This window comes from Myxine glutinosa, chromosome 5, assembly GCF_964187855.1.
Source record: "Myxine glutinosa chromosome 5, kmMyxGlut1.1, whole genome shotgun sequence".
Taxonomy (NCBI): domain Eukaryota; kingdom Metazoa; phylum Chordata; class Myxini; order Myxiniformes; family Myxinidae; genus Myxine; species Myxine glutinosa.
In genome coordinates, this window is record NC_136265.1 from 7,156,622 (window position 1) to 7,178,650 (window position 22,029).

At 46.7% G+C, this 22,029-nt stretch overlaps 1 protein-coding gene across 5 annotated transcripts in view; it reads right to left on the bottom strand.

Annotated features, from left to right (window-relative positions):
• The window catches only part of LOC137427995 (cholinephosphotransferase 1), a 50,238-nt gene that overhangs the window by 21,201 nt on the left and 7,008 nt on the right, over positions 1–22,029 (bottom strand). For 3 of the 5 annotated variants that reach the window (XM_078777541.1, XM_078777542.1, XM_068117882.2), the window contains exons 2-7: positions 21,131–21,278; positions 20,441–20,582; positions 20,111–20,195; positions 19,737–19,862; positions 19,450–19,587; positions 13,216–13,341 (exon numbers count right to left, since the gene is read on the bottom strand). In XM_078777541.1, the coding sequence (XP_078633667.1) occupies positions 13,216–13,341; positions 19,450–19,587; positions 19,737–19,862; positions 20,111–20,195; positions 20,441–20,582; positions 21,131–21,278 (765 nt within the window). Of the gene's footprint in view, positions 1–4,983; positions 5,141–13,215; positions 13,342–19,449; positions 19,588–19,736; positions 19,863–20,110; positions 20,196–20,440; positions 20,583–21,130; positions 21,279–22,029 lie in introns of all 5 variants that reach the window. The other 2 variants (XM_078777543.1, XM_078777540.1) reach the window with 2 other exon arrangements.

Genomic DNA, 22,029 nt, shown 5'->3' on the forward strand with positions numbered 1-22,029 from the left:
CGTGGGTGTGCAAACATCGGCAATAATAGCCACGCTGTAATTTATGCGCTCGTAGTAGCCCATTATACTTTGCGTTTCATTGATGAAGCTGGATGACATATGGGATGACGAATGGTCGTAGGCGGGGCCAATAGAAATTATGGGATGCCCTAGAACCTCGTTTCCCGTACCCAAGGACGATAGTAGGACTGCAACATTCTGTATTCAGTAAGAGAACGGGAAACGAGGTAGCCTAGACAATGTATGTGCTTACTACGCTAATGTTCCGACATGCACTGAGAAAACGAAAGCCGACGTAGTCAGTTTGTTGTTTTCATCATTACTTTATTCATACTTTGGTCTCTATTATTATGCTTTATTGACAAAAAGGGCACAGCAGCAACTGAAGAAAAAGGGCACTGCAACTCTCTGCCATAGTGATCATGAAAAGTTCGGGGGCAGCACAGCAAATAGCTTGGGCAAGGCGGCTTTTGCCGTCGATAATTTCGACCCCTGCCTATAAAGAAGGTCCGCCATCATTGACTGAACGCCTCGGAGTGTTAAGCTCGTTTGGCTAATCCGTCACCAGGGGTGTTCGCCCTGGGAACGCGACAATACGTCCAATCCAGGAGAGCTCCAGGGGGTTTAGGACTTGCGCCTGAGAGCGGAGGAGGGAGAGTTGAGGACTTGAAGTCACATTTTACATTACATGGAATTTCCATGGGTCCCTGACGTTATGCTGTCAAAGGACATTCCTGGCAACTCCTTAAATATTCCACACTTAATTGGGAATCAATTCCATTACAAAAGCCCAGTGGAACCAGGTTATCTGCTAGTATATATACGGTTTGTAAGAAATATATATTGTTCCGAATTATATTTACAGAAGTCTTGAAAAATATAACGTTGGTGTGTTTTGGACTATTTTGAGTATCGCGTTCCGATAACCTTTTGAATGCCCCTCGTATCATTGGAAATACTCCTTTGTCTCCAGCTTTCCCAAGGGATAAAGTTAATACCAATAAAGATATTCGAGGCATCTTTATCTCGAGATTATTTTCACCTGTGTTGAGTATCGAGTATCACTCTTTGTGATTCTGTCGCCACAGGTACGGCAGGTGCAAAACCACCTTTTTCTTTTAGAATAATGTTCTTCCAGTTGGAGTGCGACTCAATTTGTATGCCTCTGCTGACGAAGACGCCGGAGGCATGATGTTTTCAGGTTGTCCGCCCGTCCATGATAGGTTTTCGTTACGACGATAACGTGAGAATGGCTGAACAGATCTTAGTCAAACTTGGTGCAGGTATGTATAATTAGGTAAAGATGAACTGATTAGATTTTGGGGTCTCGAGGTCAAATGCCAAAGGTCAGAGGTCATGTTAGGTAAAAATCCTGTTACCGTGATAACTTGTGAACCAGTGATGGGATTCTGACCAAATTTGGTACAGTTATGTATACTGATGCAAAGATTACCTGATTAGATTTTGGGGTCCCAAGGTCAAAGGTCAGAGGTCATGTCAGGTAAAAATCCTGTTACCGTGATAACTTGTGAACCAGTGATGGGATTCTGACCAAATTTGGTACAGTTATGTATAATGATGCAAAGATTAACTGATTAGATTTTGGGGTCTCGAGGTCAAATGCCAAAGGTCAGAGGTCATGTTAGGTAAAAGTCCTGTTACCGTGATAACTTGTGAACCAGTGATGGGATTCTGACCAAATTTGGTACAGTTATGTATAATGATGCAAAGATTAACTGATTAGATTTTTGGGGGCAAAGGGCACAGGTCAAAGTTTGTAATATGTTTATAACTTGAGAACGGCTGAAGTGAGCCAATTCAAACTTGGTACAGGTATGCATAATAATGTATGGATTAACCGATTAGACTTTGGGGACAAAGGTCTAAGTCAAAGTCTGTAATAAGTCTATAACTTGAGAACGGCTGAAGTGATCCAATTTAAACTTAGTACAGATATGTATGATGATGTAAAGATTAACTGATTCGATTTTGTGGTCAAGAGGTCAAAGGTCAAAGTCTGTAATAGGTCTATAACTTGAGAATGGCTGAAGGGATCCAATTCAAACTTGGTGCAGATATGTATAATGATGTAAAGATTAAATGATTAGATTTTGGGGTCACGAGGTCAAATGCCAAAGGTCAGAGGTCATGTTAGGTAAAAATCCTGTTACCGTGATAACTTGTGAACCAGTGATGGGATTCTGACCAAATTTGGTACAGTTATGTATACTGATGCAAAGATTACCTGATTAGATTTTGGGGTCCCAAGGTCAAAGGTCAGAGGTCATGTCAGGTAAAAATGTGATAACTTGTGAACAGCTGAAACGATTGAAATCAAAACTTGGTACATGTACGTATAATGATGTAATAATGTGGGCGGATGCATGTCAGTCGACATCGTGACGTCGAAGAGTGTCGTTCTAGTTGGACTTTCATTTTTGGATATTTCCGTTTATGAATATTTCGAGACCGTTTTGTGATTATTATTATTTTTTCCACGTATTCTGGTATGCAAAATTCCAACTTTTGAGCCCATGTTGCAAGTACCACACATTTATACGGCTGAGTCAGTGAGTGAGTGGCTAGAAACAGCCTCATGTATTCGAAGATATGACTCCTGATGATCTCATCAGCACAACTCATTAACTCATTGGAGATTTATTCTTCATCAGTCAAAATAAGGACAAAGGTTGCTTGTGATAATGATCCAAGTGTCGTATCTCAAAGAAAAGTCCAAAACACGAGATGAAAGGAAAGTTTACAGGAAGAGCATTGGTTGGTTGCTTCGGAGCACCATGTGTTTACCACCAAGGTATCTTTGACATCATTCCATCCTTTCAGCAATTAACTTGTGGAGTTACCACCTGCTGTCGTTCACATCGTCCATCTTAATTATGCGGATAGGACTTGTGAGGGGTGCGAGGAGTGGTGTTGGTCTTAGAGTGGATGGGAAAGGGAGTTTCGTAGAATGGGTGGAGGGTGGGGGTTCACAGGGCGCATGGGGATTGGAGTGTTGGATATGTACTCACTGAATAGAAGATACTTCATTAAACAATTGTTATTCACCAAATCATCTCTTCACTTCCATCATTTATGAATTAACTTCAAAGTTCACATTTCAGAATGACGCTCACTATATACTGTACTTTATATACTACTGTACATATTGTACTCTATATACTACACTTCATATACTACTGGATATATTGTACTCTATATACGATACTACTGTATATATTGTACTCTATATACTGTTACAGACGTGGCTTGGATGTTATTTACTGAGCGGTTTTATGGTATGACCACGTCTGCACAAGTTACCCGATTGTGCCCGAACGTTGACTAGTCGCGCGATGCTGGCTCAATAAGAAAAAGAAGACACCCGGCTGGATTACAATAACACAATACGACACCAATGTTTCAATTCTCAAGACCTCCGGAGGAGATTATATTCGTACGGAAAGGTCAGATTACAGGGGCTAGAGGTATAATCGCAGAAAGACAGGCACTTAGACACACTCTTATATTAACCCCGGACAGACGACAGACAAACGGGACAACGGCTGACTCACACGGGGGTTTGATGGCTAGGAAAGGCAGGATCGATGGCTCCAGGTCCTCCTGGGCTCGGGGCAGGGTACAGTACGGTCCGGTCCGGTCCAAAGATGCGGGGAGGTCTCGTCGCGCTGGGGGTGGCGGTGGCTTCTCTCTCCAAGCTGAGGCGCATCTGACGTCACATCCGGCGCGGGGCCGCGTATATCCGGCGGGGAGTGACACGCCCTCGGCTCGTTAGCTCCGCCCCAGATGGAATCGGCACGTTGCTTCTCATTGGGTGCGTGGGGGGGTTACTGGCTCCGCCCCTGACGAGGAGCTGACAGCCAGCCCCTTCGGGGTAACGCCGTGGAGCGCATGGTCATGGCGGGTAACCGAGCCGGTGTGAGGACGCACACTCCCCGCCCCTCTGTTGTTGTAGTCGTAGTTGTAGTTGTAATTGTTGTTGTAGTTGTTGGGGAAGAAGATGGAAGGAGGTATGGGAAAGGTCCTAAACTCACTACTGAAGCCATATAATCACATTCTGGTGCAACGAAGAGTCATAATTAATGGAAACGAGGCCTTAACTGACATAGATTAAGAATAACTAGGAAGATGTCCGAAAGTTGTCTACGTGTGGTGCGGTGGACCTGGGCACGACATTTAATGGGGGAATAAGGGGAAGGTCGGCTCTACTGATTGTTATTTACATGCAATGGGACTAGGGAATGGGGGATTGGGGAAAGTTGGGGAGTATTGGAGAAAATAGGGGAATATTTACAAGCGGATATGGAGGCCAAATTCCATATTCGCAACAATACTATACTACTGTATATATTGTACTCTATATACTATACTACTGTATATATTGTACTCTATATACTACACTTTATATACTACTGTATATATTGTACGCTATATACTATATTTTATTTACTACTGTATATATTGTACTCTATATACTATACTTTATATACAATTGTATATCTTGTACTCTATATATTGTACTTTATATACTACTGTATATATTGTACTCTATATACTATTGTTGCGGATCTCCCGAAGCCCGTCCACGTTACAAAGGGGGGATTAAACCCCTTTTTCCCCTTGGGTCTTCGTGTCCACGAGGCCGAATTGCCACTTCCGCAGCGAGCGTGAAAAAGGGTATCGGGTCGACGCTGCCACCAAAACGGGGACCGGACCTCGCACGAGCCACGCTAATCGAGTACACCCGAGCGGTGTGCGTATCACGTGACTCGTGCCGTTACTTTTATGGAACCCGATTGGAGCGGTTCTATTAGTACAATGCTAGGATAATGGATGGAAAGGACGGGAACGGTCAAATAAGAGGAAGAACACGATTTATTTATCATGTACAAGGATTCGAAGAGACACAGAGCAGGCACTTAAGCAATGTTAACTAATTCCCAGACAAAGGGCCCTCTCACTCACACGGGGAAAAAGGAGGAAGGAAAAGTTTGCGTTCCCAAACGCGTCCTGGCGTTGTCCACTCCGGACAGCTCGCTCGGCGTGGCCCTCTGGTGTTCATGGCACGTACGCTGGGAGCGCAGGCAAGGAGGTCGCGCGTCTGTGGCCCGGAACGGGTCGTCTTCACAAGCGCGATTAATACAAGCAGCAGAGCGCAGGGCACGGGGCACGGGGAATGTTGGGGAGGGGGAGGGGAGGGGGGAGGGGAGGGGGGAGGGGGAGGGGGAGGGGGGAGGGGGGGGAAGGGGGGAGGGGTAGGGGGAAGGGGGAGGCGAAGGGGGAGGGGGGAGGTGAAGGGGGAGGGGGAAAAGGGAGGGGGAAAAGGGAGGGGGAAAAGGGAGGGGGAAAAGGGAGGGGGAAAAGGGAGGGGGAAAAGGGAGGGGGAGGGGGAAAAGGGAGGGGGAGGGGGAAAAGGGAGGGGGAGGGGGAAAAGGGAGGGGGGGAGAAGGGGAGGGGGTAGGGTGGAGGGGGAAGGGAGGGGGAGGGGGGAGGGGGGAGGGGGGAGGGGGAAGGGGGAGGGAAGGGGAGGGCCAGTCAACAATGACGTTGCAGTTCTCATGGTCGGAGAGCAGCATAACAATCACGACATCGTCCTGAATCTTCGCAACAGCACGAAGCGGATTTTGAAGACTCACCGATCCTGTGACGCCCTCCAGTACCGGCGTTGCCGGGTGGGGGAAGGGAGACCCATACATTCCCAACCCGTACATTCGCCCTCTCGACTCAAGCTCACTCGGACAAAAGCCTCGCACAAATTACACCGTGAAGGCCCAATGGCCATGTCTATGCCACAAATCAAGTACGTGAGCGAGTCGGGCGCACTGAATTGAAAATATATAGAACGCTCATACTCCGTGAAAAGTGAAGCCAACTGGCGGCGGGGATGGAATAACTCACATTATTTCAACCTGAGAGGTGTTTCACCTCGCTCCGGTGGATTTACCTGCCGATGCGCTTATTACTTGGATTTTTCCCAATGGAGCAAGGTGATTCAGAGGTCAAAGGATACCAGAGTCAACGACTCTGAAGTTCAGCTACATCTTAGCTCAGCCACAGCTAAATACAACACAAACTACACATAAATAGGCATCTAACAAAGATGGGGCACATTAACATTTTTTTTTTTTTTTAACTTTACTTTAAACACTTATCGCAGACTCATGCGGCACACTCAATTGATTGTGCTTATTCGGAACATCACGTGATCGCTCTGAGCGAATCAGCGTGCTGCTCTGCCACCGGTCAGAATCCGTGTATAATATTCCTCGCTGAAAAAAAATCCATGTGAAACATGCTACTATCTATGCTAAATCATGCTAAATCATGCTAAATCATGCTAATCATGCTAAAATAAAATCTATGCTACTTGCTGGCGGCAAGGAACATCACGTGATCGCGTCACGAACATCATTCGTGATCACGTCATCACGTGATCGTGATCGTCATCAATGAGCGCGAATGAGCGAATCAGCGCGCTGCTCTGCCACCGATTCAGATTCGCTGATAAAAAAATATGGATCTAAAGATGAAAGAAAAAAAAACCTATGTGGTGTGAATGGCAATGTTCCTCGCTGAAATGTGAAAAAACGCAATCGCTTTTCGCTCTGAAATACATGCGAACGCGTAACTGAGTTAATGGCGGCAAGGAACATCACGTGATCGCTCTGAGCGAATCAGCGCGCTGCTCTGCCACCGGTCAGATTCGGTGCATAATATTCCTCGCTGAAATGTGCTGAGGTAAAAATATGGGAAAAAAATATTATGAAATAAATTTTTAGGTCGGCCATGTTTTTCCCAGGCTCAATGGCCATGTCTGTGCCAAATATCAAGTACGTGAGCCTCTCCGTTTAGGAGTCTATCGGTAACATTACACACACACACAAACTGTGTTTTATATATATAGATTGTATATATTGTACTCTATATACTACACTTTATATACTACTGTATATATTGTACTCTAAATACTATACTTTATATACTACTGTATATAATGTACTCTATATACTATACTTTATATACGACTGTATATATTGTACTCTAAATACTATACTTTATATACTACTGTATATAATGTACTCTATATACTATACTTTATATACTACTGTATATATTGTACTCTATATACTATACTTTATATACTACTGTATATATTGTACTCTATATACCGTACTTTTTTTTTTACTTTCACAACATGAAGTCAGTGTGTCTGTTTGAAGTGTTAAAAGGGATGCATACCAGAGGTAAGAGAATCACATACCAAGCCCGATCCGCCTTGTTCAATCAGCGTGTTTGTCCCTTTCTCATAAATAAAGATTCTCGGGCATGTACCTTTGGTGGGTTCCTCTCACTCTGTGGACAAAGTGTCGGCGCTGCCGAAACAGCATTTGCCGAGCAAAGCTAATACTGGGTGGTTTGCCATTGGTTTCCCAGCAGTCAGAGCAGGAATTTGTATAGGGTTCTGATGATAGATCTTCTTCTTCTTAAGTATGCAGGTGTGCCCTCTACTTTTTCTTTTTGTTACTTTTTTCAACTAGTCAGAACAGGAATTTGTAATTTGTTCAGGGTGCCGGCAATAACTCGCCTACTCTTCATGAAGGGCACCGTGTCACGTTTAACGTCCGCCAACCGATGCCGACAGGTGGGAAGCCCGTTTAGCGTCCATCCGAGGGACGGCACACAGCGATGCATCACCAGGATGAGAGTTTATAGCCGGGTCGGGATTCAAACCCAGGCGAGACAGTGCAGAGGCGGGTTGCGCACCTCCAGGCCATCCTGTCATCCTGGCGATAAATCACCGCTTACTCTTTATGAAGAACTCTGTGCGATCTTCATCATCCACCAACGAAATAATGGCGGCCCAGTTTAATATCCATCCGAAGGACGGAGATCTTTGTGCATCAATCGAGCAGTTCATTGTTGGGTCTGCAAATGATCCCGAGACAAGACGGCTCAAAGGTCGACGCGCGACATCTGAACCGTCCGGCCCCATCCGTGCTTTCATTACGTGACTAATCTGCAGCAGAAGCAGCACAGCAAGACTCCCTCAATATGCAATCAGTAAAAGGAATTAGTGATCTCATCCCGTTGAAACAGACATTGCACACAAAAAATGGCGACACCCTCAACATTCGGAATAGAGGTGGGGCTCAACATTCGGAATAGAGGTGGGGCTCAACATTCGGAATAGAGATGGGGCTCAACATTCGGAATAGAGATGGGGCTCAACATTCGGAATAGACATGGGGCTCAACATTCGGAATAGAGATGGGGCTCAACATTCGGAATAGAGGTGGGGCTCAACATTCGGAATAGAGATGGGGCTCAACATTCGGAATAGAGATGGGGCTCAACATTCGGAATAGACATGGGGCTCAACATTCGGAATAGACATGGGGCTCAACATTCGGAATAGAGATGGGGCTCAACATTCGGAATAGACATGGGGCTCAACATTCGGAATAGACATGGGGCTCAACATTCGGAATAGAGATGGGGCTCAACATTCGGAATAGAGATGGGGCTCAACATTCGGAATAGACATGGGGCTCAACATTCGGAATAGACATGGGGCTCAACATTCGGAATAGACATGGGGCTCAACATTCGGAATAGACATGGGGCTCAACATTCGGAATAGAGATGGGGCTCAACATTCGGAATAGAGATGGGGCTCAACATTCGGAATAGAGATGGGGCTCAACATTCGGAATAGAGATGGGGCTCAACATTCGGAATAGAGATGGGGCTCAACATTCGGAATAGAGATGGGGCTCAACATTCGGAATAGAGATGGGGCTCAACATTCGGAATAGAGGTGGGGCTCAACATTCCGAATAGAGGTGGGGCTCAACATTCGGAATAGAGATGGGGCTCAACATTCGGAATAGAGATGGGGCTCAACATTCGGAATAGAGATGGGGCTCAACATTCCGAATAGAGATGGGGCTCAACATTCCGAATAGAGATGGGGCTCAACATTCCGAATAGAGATGGGGCTCAACATTCCGAATAGAGATGGGGCTCAACATTCCGAATAGAGATGGGGCTCAACATTCCGAATAGAGATGGGGCTCAACATTCCGAATAGAGATGGGGCTCAACATTCCGAATAGAGATGGGGCTCAACATTCCGAATAGAGATGGGGCTCAACATTCCGAATAGAGATGGGGCTCAACATTCCGAATAGAGATGGGGCTCAACATTCCGAATAGAGATGGGGCTCAACATTCCGAATAGAGATGGGGCTCAACATTCGGAATAGAGATGGGGCTCAACATTCCGAATAGAAGTGGGGCTCAACGTTCCGAATAGAGATGGGGCTCAACGTTCCGAATAGAGATGGGGCTCAACGTTCGGAATAGAGATGGGGTTCAACGTTCGGAATAGAGGTGGGGCTCAACATTCCGAATAGAGATGGGGCTCAACATTCCGAATAGAGGTGGGGCTCAACATTCCGAATAGAGATGGGGCTCAACATTCCGAATAGAGATGGGGCTCAACATTCCGAATAGAGATGGGACTCAACATTCCGAATAGAGATGGGGCTCAACATTCGGAATCGAGATGGGGCTCAACATTCCGAATAGAGATGGGGCTCAACATTCCGAATAGAGATGGGGCTCAACATTCCGAATAGAGATGGGGCTCAACATTCCGAATAGAGATGGGGCTCAACATTCCGAATAGAGATGGGGCTCAACATTCCGAATAGAGATGGGGCTCAACATTCCGAATAGAGATGGGGCTCAACGTTCCGAATAGAGGTGGGGCTCAACGTTCCGAATAGAGATGGGGCTCAACGTTCCGAATAGAGATGGGGCTCAACGTTCCGAATAGAGATGGGGCTCAACGTTCGGAATAGAGATGGGGTTCAACGTTCGGAATAGAGGTGGGGCTCAACATTCCGAATAGAGATGGGGCTCAACATTCCGAATAGAGGTGGGGCTCAACATTCCGAATAGAGATGGGACTCAACATTCCGAATAGAGATGGGGCTCAACATTCCGAATAGAGATTGGGCTCAACATTCCGAATAGAGATGGGGCTCAACATTCCGAATAGAGATGGGGCTCAACATTCGGAATAGAGGTGGGGCTCAACATTCGGAATAGAGATGGTGCTCAACATTCGGAATAGAGATGGGGCTCAACATTCGGAATAGAGATGGGGCTCAACATTCGGAATAGAGATGGGGCTCAACATTCGGAATAGAGATGGGGCTCAACATTCGGAATAGAGATGGGGCTCAACATTCGGAATAGAGATGGGGCTCAACATTCGGAATAGAGATGGGGCTCAACATTCGGAATAGAGATGGGGCTCAACATTCGGAATAGAGATGGGGCTCAACATTCGGAATAGAGATGCGGCTCAACATTCAGAATAGAGATGGGGCTCAACATTCGGAATAGAGATGGGGCTCAACATTCGGAATAGGGATGGGGCTCAATATTCGGAATAGAGATGACGCTCAACATTCGGAATAGAGATGGGGCTCAACATTCGGAATAGAGATGGGGCTCAACATTCGGAATAGAGGTGGGGCTCAACATTCGGAATAGAGATGGGGCTCAACATTCGGAATAGAGATGGGGCTCAACATTCCAAATAGAGGTGGGGCTCAACATTCGGAATAGAGATGGGGCTCAACATTCGGAATAGAGATGGGGCTCAACATTCCGAATAGAGGTGGGGCTCAACATCGGAATAGAGGTGGGGCTCAACATTCGGAATAGAGGTGGGGCTCAACATTCGGAATAGAGGTGGGGCTCAACATTCGGAATAGAGGTGGGGCTCAACATTCGGAATAGAGATGGGGCTCAACATTCGGAATAGAGGTGGGGCTCAACATTCGGAATAGAGGTGGGGCTCAACATTCGGAATAGAGGTGGGGCTCAACATTCGGAATAGAGGTGGGGCTCAACATTCGGAATAGAGGTGGGGCTCAACATTCGGAATAGAGGTGGGGCTCAACATTCGGAATAGAGGTGGGGCTCAACATTCGGAATAGTGGGGCTCAACATTCGGAATAGAGGCGGGGTGCAACATTCGCAATAGAGGTGGGGCTCAACATTCCGAATAGAGGTGGGGCTCAACATTCCGAATAGAGGTGGGGCTCAACATTCCGAATAGAGGTGGGGCTCAACATTCCGAATAGAGGTGGGGCTCAACATTCCGAATAGAGGTGGGGCTCAACATTCCGAATAGAGGTGGGGCTCAACATTCCGAATAGAGGTGGGGCTCAACATTCCGAATAGAGGTGGGGCTCAACATTCCGAATAGAGGTGGGGCTCAACATTCGGAATAGAGGTGGGGCTCAACATTCGGAATAGAGATGGGGCTCAACATTCGGAATAGAGATGGGGCTCAACATTCCGAATAGAGATGGGGCTCAACATTCCGAATAGAGATGGGGCTCAACATTCCGAATAGAGATGGGGCTCAACATTCCGAATAGAGATGGGGCTCAACATTCCGAATAGAGATGGGGCTGAACATTCCGAATAGAGATGGGGCTCAACATTCCGAATAGAGATGGGGCTCAACATTCCAAATAGAGATGGGGCTCAACATTCGGAATAGAGGTGGGGCTCAACATTCCGAATAGAGATGGGGCTCAACATTCCGAATAGAGATGGGGCTCAACATTCCGAATAGAGATGGGGCTCAACATTCCGAATAGAGATGGGGCTCAACATTCTGAATAGAGGTGGGGCTCAACATTCCGAATAGAGATGGGGCTCAACATTCCGAATAGAGATGGGGCTCAACATTCCGAATAGAGATGGGGCTCAACATTCGGAATAGAGATGGGGCTCAACATTTGGAAAAGAGATGGCGCTCAACATTCGGAATAGAGATGGGGCTCAACATTCCGAATAGAGATGGGGCTCAACATTCGGAATAGAGATGGGGCTCAACATTCGGAATAGAGATGGGGCTCAACATTCGGAATAGAGATGGGGCTCAACATTCGGAATAGAGATGGGGCTCAACATTCGGAATAGAGATGGCGCTCAACATTCGGAATAGAGGTGGGGCTCAACATTCGGAATAGAGATGGGGCTCAACATTCGGAATAGAGGTGGGGCTCAACATTCGGAATAGAGGTGGGGCTCAACATTCAGAATAGAGGTGGGGCTCAACATCCCGAATAGAGGTGGGGCTCAACATCCCGAATAGAGGTGGGGCTCAACATTCGGAATAGAGGTGGGGCTCAACATTCGGAATAGAGATGGGGCTCAACATTCGGAATAGAGGTGGGGCTCAACATTCGGAATAGAGGTGGGGCTCAACATTCAGAATAGAGGTGGGGCTCAACATCCCGAATAGAGGTGGGGCTCAACATTCCGAATAGAGGTGGGGCTCAACATTCCGAATAGAGGTGGGGCTCAACATTCGGAATAGAGGTGGGGTTCAACATTCCGAATAGAGATGGGGCTCAACATTCCGAATAGAGATGGGGCTCAACATTCCGAATAGAGATGGGGCTCAACATTCGGAATAGAGGTGGGGCTCAACATTCCGAATATAGATGGGGCTCAACATTCCGAATAGAGATGGGGCTCAACATTCCGAATAGAGATGGGGCTCAACATTCGGAATAGAGGTGGGGCTCAACATTCCGAATAGAGATGGGGCTCAACATTCCGAATAGAGATGGGGCTCAACATTCCGAGTAGAGGTGGGGCTCAACATTCCGAATAGAGATGGGGCTCAACATTCCGAATAGAGGTGGGGCTCAACATTCCGAATAGAGATGGGGCTCAACATTCCGAATAGAGATGGGGCTCAACATTCCGAATAGAGGTGGGGCTCAACATTCCGAATAGAGATGGGGCTCAACATTCCGAATAGAGATGGGGCTCAACATTCCGAATAGAGATGGGGCTCAACATTCCGAATAGAGGTGGGGCTCAACATTCCGAGTAGAGGTGGGGCTCAACATTCCGAATAGAGATGGGGCTCAACATTCCGAATAGAGGTGGGGCTCAACATTCCGAATAGAGATGGGGCTCAACATTCCGAATAGAGATGGGGCTCAACATTCCGAATAGAGATGGGGCTCAACATTCCGAGTAGAGGTGGGGCTCAACATTCCGAATAGAGATGGGGCTCAACATTCCGAATAGAGATGGGGCTCAACATTCCGAATAGAGGTGGGGCTCAACATTCCGAGCAGAGTCGCTTACCAGAGACACAAAGAGCAGCGGAAGGACGGGCACGGTCGGAGGCAGAGCACAGGTAACGAGCAGCAAGGCCGGAGGGAGCAGAACACGATCCCAGCACGGCATAGTGCTCCGCGACATGTGGCACACCTGGGGACCAAAGATCTACACTTACAATCGCACCTGGACTACAGCTCCGTGAATAAAAACTTAGCATTGGGTAAAACAGTGAAAATAGCAGTTCCGATTCCTGAACAGGTTACACGAACACTCAGGAAGTAGTTTAACAAAACATGGATGACATTACCAACCTCCGGTGATTTGCGCATGTTCTATCATTTTAAATACTCACCGTCAAGCAAGGAAGCAGCACGTACTATTTTAAAGTCTTTGGTATGACTCGGCCGAGGTTGGAACCACCGACCTGCGACACTCAGAGCAGGTGCTCGAACCGTTACCCCACCAAAGCCGGTAAAAACATTGGACCCCAATCAACCTCCGTATTCACCTGATCCATCACTTCGCTTCACCTGAGTTTGTGACATTTTTTATTTAAAAAACCAAATGAAAGGCCGTCAGTGCAAGGTAACCTCGTCTATGTGGCAGCGTGCTTTGACAAAAGCCCACAGTTCTAAAAGGCTCGCAGGTGCGACTGCAGGCTTAACATATTGGCAGGTGTTCATTTTCCCATCTTGCCGGCTGCTGATCTCCAAGGTCGAGTTATAACGCTACCAGGGACACCATCATGGAAGGCTGCAGAGTGCGGCCACGTCAAACAGGGTGCGGCCATGTCAAATAGAGTGCGGCCACGTCAAACAGAGTGCGGCCACGTCAAATAGAGTGCGGCCACGTCAAATAGAGTGCGGCCACGTCAAATAGAGTGCGGCCACGTCAAATAGAGTGCGACCCGAGACTTGCTCCCGGTCCCCATACTCGGACTCGCGGACATCTTTACTGCACACACACAATTTGATGGTCTTGCTTCGCTTCTTCTTCTTCGCCTCTTCGATTATGGCTGGGGTGGTTTTCCAGAAGCTTACTTAAAGGCCTGATGTCGCATCATCTTAACTTGCACGTTTGTAGTCGATATTATACAATATAATGCAAGCTTTTTATGAGTGATCTGGTCTGCTGCCCTTCCACCGGTGTTAGTCCCATCTAATTCTCTTGGAAATCAAACCGGAAATCAGTACCAGAAAGACAGGTGGTAAAGGAGCACAATACTCATAGAACATTCCATCCCGTGGCACACCATCCTACGCCATACTAGTTGAACCATCAATCCCATCCTACACCATACTAGTTGAACCATTGCACACCATCCTACACAATACAGGTTGAACCATTGCACACCATCCTACACCGTGCAGGTTGAACCATTGTACACCATCCTACGCTATACTAGTTGAACCATTGCACACCATCCTACACCATGCAGGTTGAACCATTGTACACCATCCTACGCTATACTAGTTGAACCATTGCACACCATCCTACACAATACAGGTTGAACCATTGCACACCATCCTACACCATACTAGTTGAACCATTGCACACCATCCTACACTATACTAGTTGAACCATTGCACACCATCCTACACCATGCAGGTTGAACCATTGTACACCATCCTACACTATACTAGTTGAACCATTGCACACCATCCTACACCATACAGGTTGAACCATTGCACACCATCCTACACGATACAGGTTGAACCATTGCACACCATCCTACACGATACAGGTTGAACCATTGCACACCATCCTACACCATGCAGGTTGAACCATTGTACACCATCCTACACTATACTAGTTGAACCATTGCACACCATCCTACACCATACAGGTTGAACCATTGCACACCATCCTACGCTATACGAGTTGAACCATCAATCCCATCCTACACCATACAGGTTGAACCATTGCACACCATCCTACACGATACAGGTTGAACCATTGCACACCATCCTACACGATACAGGTTGAACCATTGCACACCATCCTACACCATGCAGGTTGAACCATCGCACACCATCCTATGCCATACTAGTTGAACCATTTCACACCATCCTACACCATACAGGTTGAACCATTGCACACCATCCTACGCTATACTAGTTTAACCATCAATCCCGTCCTACGCCATACTAGTTGAACCATCAATCCCATCCTATGCCATACTAGTTGAACCATCAATCCCATCCTATGCCATACTAGTTGAGCCATCAATCCCATCCTATGCCATACTAGTTGGACCATCAATCCCATCCTATGCCATACTAGTTGAACCATCAATCCCATCCTCGGCCATACAAGTTAAACCATCAATCTCGTCCTACGCCATTCTAGTTAAACCATCAATCCCATCCTATGCCATACTCGTTGAACCATCAATCCCGTCCTATGCCATACTTGTTGAACCCTCGCACACAATCCTATGCCATACTCGTTGAACCATCGCACACAATCCTATGCCATACTAGTTGAACCATTGCACACCATACTACACGATACAGGTTGAACAATTGCACACCATCCTACACCATACAGGTTGAACCATTGTACACCATCCTACGCTATTACTAGTTGAACCATCAATCCCGTCCTACGCCAAACCAGTTGAACCATCAATCCCATCCTATGCCATACTAGATGAACCATCAATCCCATCCTATGCCATACGAGTTGATCCATCAATCCCGTCCTATGCCATACTAGTTGAACCATCAATCCCGTCCTTTGCCATACTAGTTGAACCATCAATCCCATCCTATGCCATACTAGTTGAACCATCAATCACATCCTATGCCATTCTAGTTAAACCATCAAACCCATCCTATGCCATACTAGTTGAACCATCAATCCCGTCCTATGCCATACTAGTTGAACCATCAATCCCATCCTATGCCATTCTAGTTAAACCATCAATCCCATCCTATGCCATTCTAGTCAAACCATCAATCCCATCCTATGCCATACGAGTTGAACCATCAATCCCATCCTATGCCATACGAGTTGAACCATCGCACACCATCCTATGCCATACTAGTTGAACCATCAATCCCATCCTATGCCATACTAGTTGAACCATCGCACACCATCCTATGCCATACGAATTCAACTATCGCACACCATCCTATGCCATACTAGTTGAACCATCGCACACCATCCTATGCCATACTAGTTGAACCATCGCACACCATCCTATGCCATACTCGTTGAACCATCACACACCATCCTATGCCATACTAGTTGAACCATTGCACACCATCCTACACGATACAGGTTGAACCATTGCACACCATCCTACACCATACAGGTTGAACCATTGTACACCATCCTACGCTATACTAGTTGAACCATCAATCCCGTCCTACGCCATACCAGTTGAACCATCAATCCCATCCTATGCCATACTAGTTGAACCATCAATCCCATCCTATGCCATACTAGTTGAACCATCAATCCTGTCCTACACCATACTAGTTGAACCATCAATCCCATCCTATGCCATACTATTTAAACCATCAATCCCATCCTATGCCATACTAGTTGAACCATCAATCCCATCCTATGCCATACTAGTTGAACCATCAATCCCATCCTCGGCCATACAAGTTAAACCATCAATCTCGTCCTACGCCATTCTAGTTAAACCATCAATCCCATCCTATGCCATACTCGTTGAACCATCAATCCCGTCCTATGCCATACTAGTTGAACCATCGCACACAATCCTATGCCATACTAGTTGAACCATTGCACACCATCCTACACGATACAGGTTGAACAATTGCACACCATCCTACACCATACAGGTTGAACCATTGTACACCATCCTACGCTATTACTAGTTGAACCATCAATCCCGTCCTACGCCAAACCAGTTGAACCATCAATCCCATCCTATGCCATACTAGTTGAACCATCAATCCCATCCTATGCCATACTAGTTGAACCATCAATCCTATCCTACGCAATACTAGTTGAACCATCAATCCCATCCTATGCCATACTATTTAAACCATCAATCCCATCCTATGCCACATGAGTTGAACCTTCAATCCCGTCCTATGCCATACTAGATGAACCATCAATCCCATCCTATGCCATACGAGTTGATCCATCAATCCCGTCCTATGCCATACTAGTTGAACCATCAATCCCGTCCTTTGCCATACTAGTTGAACCATCAATCCCATCCTATGCCATACTAGTTGAACCATCAATCCCGTCCTATGCCATTCTAGTTAAACCATCAATCCCATCCTATGCCATACTAGTTGAACCATCAATCCCGTCCTATGCCATACTAGTTGAACCATCAATCCCATCCTATGCCATTCTAGTTAAACCATCGCACACCATCCTATGCCATACTAGTTGAACCATCAATCCCGTCCTATGCCATACTAGTTGAACCATCGCACACCATCCTATGCCATACTAAGTCAACTATCGCACACCATCCTATGCCATACTAGTTGAACCATCGCACACCATCCTATGCCATACTAGTTGAACCATCGCACACCATCCTATGCCATACTCGTTGAACCATCGCACACCATCCTATGCCATACTAGTTGAATCATTGCACACCATCCTACACGATACAGTTTGAACCATTGCACACCATCCTACACCATACAGGTTGAACCATTGTACACCATCCTACGCTATACTAGTTGAACCATCAATCCCGTCCTACGCCATACCATTTGAACCATCAATCCCATCCTATGCCATACTCGTTGAACCATCAATCCCATCCTATGCCATACTAGTTGAACCATCAATCCTGTCCTACACCATACTAGTTGAACCATCAATCCCATCCTATGCCATACTATTTAAACCATCAATCCCATCCTATGCCATACTAGTTGAACCATCAATCCCATCCTACGCCATTCTAGTTAAACCATCAATCCCATCCTATGCCATACGAGTTGAACCATCAATCCTGTCCTATGCCATACAAGTTGAACCATCAATCCCATCCTATGCCATACTAGTTGAACAATCCATCCTGTCCTATGCCATACTAATTGAACCATCCATCCTGTCCTATGCCATTCTAGTTAAACCATCAATCCCATCCTATGCCATTCTAGTTAAACCATAAATCCCATCCTATGCCATTCTAGTTGAACCATCAATCCCATCCTATGCCACACTAGTTGAACCATCGCACACCATCCTATGCCATACTAGTTGAACCATCAATCCTGTCCTATGCCATACTAGTTGAACCATCGCACACCATCCTACGCCATACTAATTCAACCATCGCACACCATCCTATGCCACACTAGTTGAACCATCGCACACCATCCTATGCTATACTAGTTGAACCATCGCACACCATCCTATGCCATACTCGTTGAACCATCGCACACCATCCTATGCCATACTAGTTGAACCATTGCACACCATCCTACACGATACAGGTTGAACCATTGCACACCATCCTACGCTATACTAGTTGAACCATCTATCCCGTCCTACACCATACCAGTTGAACCATCAATCCCATCCTATGCCATACTAGTTGAACCATCAATCCCATCCTATGCCATACTAGTTGAACCATCAATCCCATCCTATGCCATACTAGTTGAACCATCAATCCCATCCTATGCCATACTATTTAAACCATCAATCCCATCCTATGCCATACAAGTTGAACCATCAATCCCGTCCACTGCCATACTAGTTGAACCATCAATCCCATCCTATGCCATACTAGTTGAGCCATCAATCCCGTCCTATGCCATACTAGTTGAACCATCAATCCCATCCGATGCCATACTAGATGAACCATCAATCCCGTCCTATGCCATACTAGTTGAACCATCAATCCCGTCCTACGCCATTCTAGTTAAACCATCAATCCCATACTAGTTGAACCATCAATCCCGTCCTATGCCATACAAGTTGAACCATCAATCCCATCCTATGCCATACTAGTTGAACCATCCATCCTGTCCTATGCCATACTAATTGAACCATCAATCCTGTCCTATGCCATTCTAGTTAAACCATCGATCCCATCCTATGCCATTCTAGTTAAACCATCTCACACCATCCTATGCCACACGAGTTGAACCATCAATCCCGTCCTATGCCATACTAGTTGAACCATCGCACACCATCCTATGCCATACTAGTTGAACCATCGCACACCATCCTATGCCATACTAATTAAACGACACCTTTAGGGTTTGCGTGTGTGTACGTCCGTGTAAAACGAACCACAAGGCGCTGCGACAGCTTGGCACACGCGAAGCCGAGGATGCACACCAGCAAGCAGGGCTGTTCTTGCAGGTGGGGTGTCAGTGACGTCAATACGACGATGATGAACCAGACGAGAATGGTGGGAAGAGGAGCCAGCTAGAGGAAGGAGGTGGTGGTGGTGGAAGGGATCACAGATCAAGACGTAGTGATGTGGGGAGGAGGTTTGAGGAAATAAACGTCTTTTCAAAGGAGTGTTGGGTGGAGATATCACAGGTACTGTTGGAGTACACCTGCAGTGTACTCACTATTGACTTGACTCCCTTCATGTGCAAATCAGGAGATAACAAACAGGACAGGTAGGCCGGTGTGGTGAAGATGGCTCCAAGCATCATCACAATTCCTGGAATTAACTTCAAAGGAAACCCCAGCACCTGGGGGCAGGTGGAGGTCAAGAGGCACTCGGTTTCCTCTACCCAATCAAAGAGCCTCACTCCCCCAGTGCCTCCTGGGATACCTCCATCCGTAACACTGGAGCGTTAATAAATCTTCACCCAAATTAACACGAGCAAAGGAAAGAATCACCGCCATTACAAGATGGAGGGGTGGTGAGAGAGGGGCACCGCATTGAACCAAATGAGGAGGTGAAAATTAACCGCAACAGAAGTGTAAACATGGATACTTGCGTGTCCCAAACTGAAACTCCCGCAACGGCCGAGATGAGGAATACGAAGGAAATGGCGATCTGAGCTTCGGTCACGTCCACCCTGCTCACAGAACACGTACGTATTAGTCAGGTACCCAAGGTACCCAAGGTGCCCGAGGTGCCCGAGGTGCGAGACCGATGTGGACACACAAGGAACTTTGGTGCAGGAGGCCATTTGACCCATCCTGCCTGCATCACACCAACATCAGATACCATCACACAAACACACACACCTTGCATCCTCTCAGGCAGATATCCTCCACTCACAACCGCTCACAATGCCCTCTGGGAGGGTGGTACTCGTACCTCCAAAAATGCAGAGTTCCAGTCAGGTAGGCTTGCCATTGTGCAAAGTAAAACATGAGCACTCCAGAAAAACAGCAACTGAAGAAAAGGACCGGGTGAGTGGACAACTTCACGGACACCGCCGTGGACACACCGACAAACACTAGGGGAAACAAACGGGGCAGGAAGGGGAAACAAACGGGGCAGGAAGAGGAAGCAAATGCACAAAACTACTGTAAGGAAACTTTGAAAGATGAAAAACACATTTGGACTGCAGTGTTTGCATCGCATCCCCATCCGAGGCCTTGTATTAGCATCAACTTCCAAAACAAGACCTCGTCATTTCACTTCCATCAATTTTACCTCCTCCTCTAAACTCCGAAACAACATCCAGTTCCAATTTGCAATCTCAAGTCAAAACCTTGACCATTCTTCTGCACAGATCCTCAGCTATAACCTCCACAACCTCCTCAACCTCCCCCACATCCACAACCTCCTCATCCTCCACACCCTCCTCCACAACCTCCTCATCCTCCACAGTCCACACCCTCCCCAACCTCCTCCACATCCTCATCCTCCACAACCTCAACCTCCTCCACATCCTCCTCAACCTCCCCAACTTCCCCAACCCAACCTCCTCCACATCCTCAACCTCCTCACCCTCCACAATCTCCACACACTCCCCACCCTCCTCAACCTCCACATCCTCACCTATGGAAATGGCATCACAGCCGTGATCGAAAAGTTCACCGAGCGGTGACGAGCAGCCCAGACGGCGAGCCTGTTTGCCATCGATGGCGTCCAGAGTTTGATACGACAGGATTCCGAATGTACAAAGCAGCAGCACCCAGGGAGGAATCTGAGTGGAGACAACGGACACAAGGACACAACTCACGTACAGGAAAAGGACACCGGGTGGGCACCAGCGGTGTGGTCGAGTCCACCTGGTCCGAGTCCTTGGCATTCCCAGTCCAATCCATTGGACTGTGCTGATGTATTATGTAAACGAACACAATAAACTATCAAGAGCTTATTGGTACAGTAGCACGAATTGGTGCTACTGTACCAATAATATGGTACAGTAGCAACAGGTGTAACTTGTTACCTGTGCTTATGAACTATGTGAACAAAGACAACAAAATATCAAAAGCGACTAACAGGTGTAACTTTTTACCTGTGCTTATGTACTATGTAAACAAAGACAGCAAAATATCAAGAGAGACGAACAGGTGTAACTTGTCACCTGCATCAACACTGTATTCCATATTATGGCTCTTGCTGGAGTTTGCTCATTATTTTTCGGAATACAAAGTTTCTCATCCCATACGAATCTTGTCCAGAAAATATAAAAGTTTTTATACAATAATATGTCCCGAAATTGTCCTTTGTCCCGAAATTTGAATAATATGGCACAGTATGGCACTGATGATATGGACCAACTTCTATCTACTCATCCCAACTCTCTCTTCCTCATATGTGGTGATTTCAACTGTCATCATGCCAGTTGGCTGGGTGTGGGTACCTCTCTCACCAGCCATGGCTCCTCAGCAAAGGACTTCTGCGACTCACTGGGACTGACACAATCTGTCAATTTCCCGACCCGGATCTCA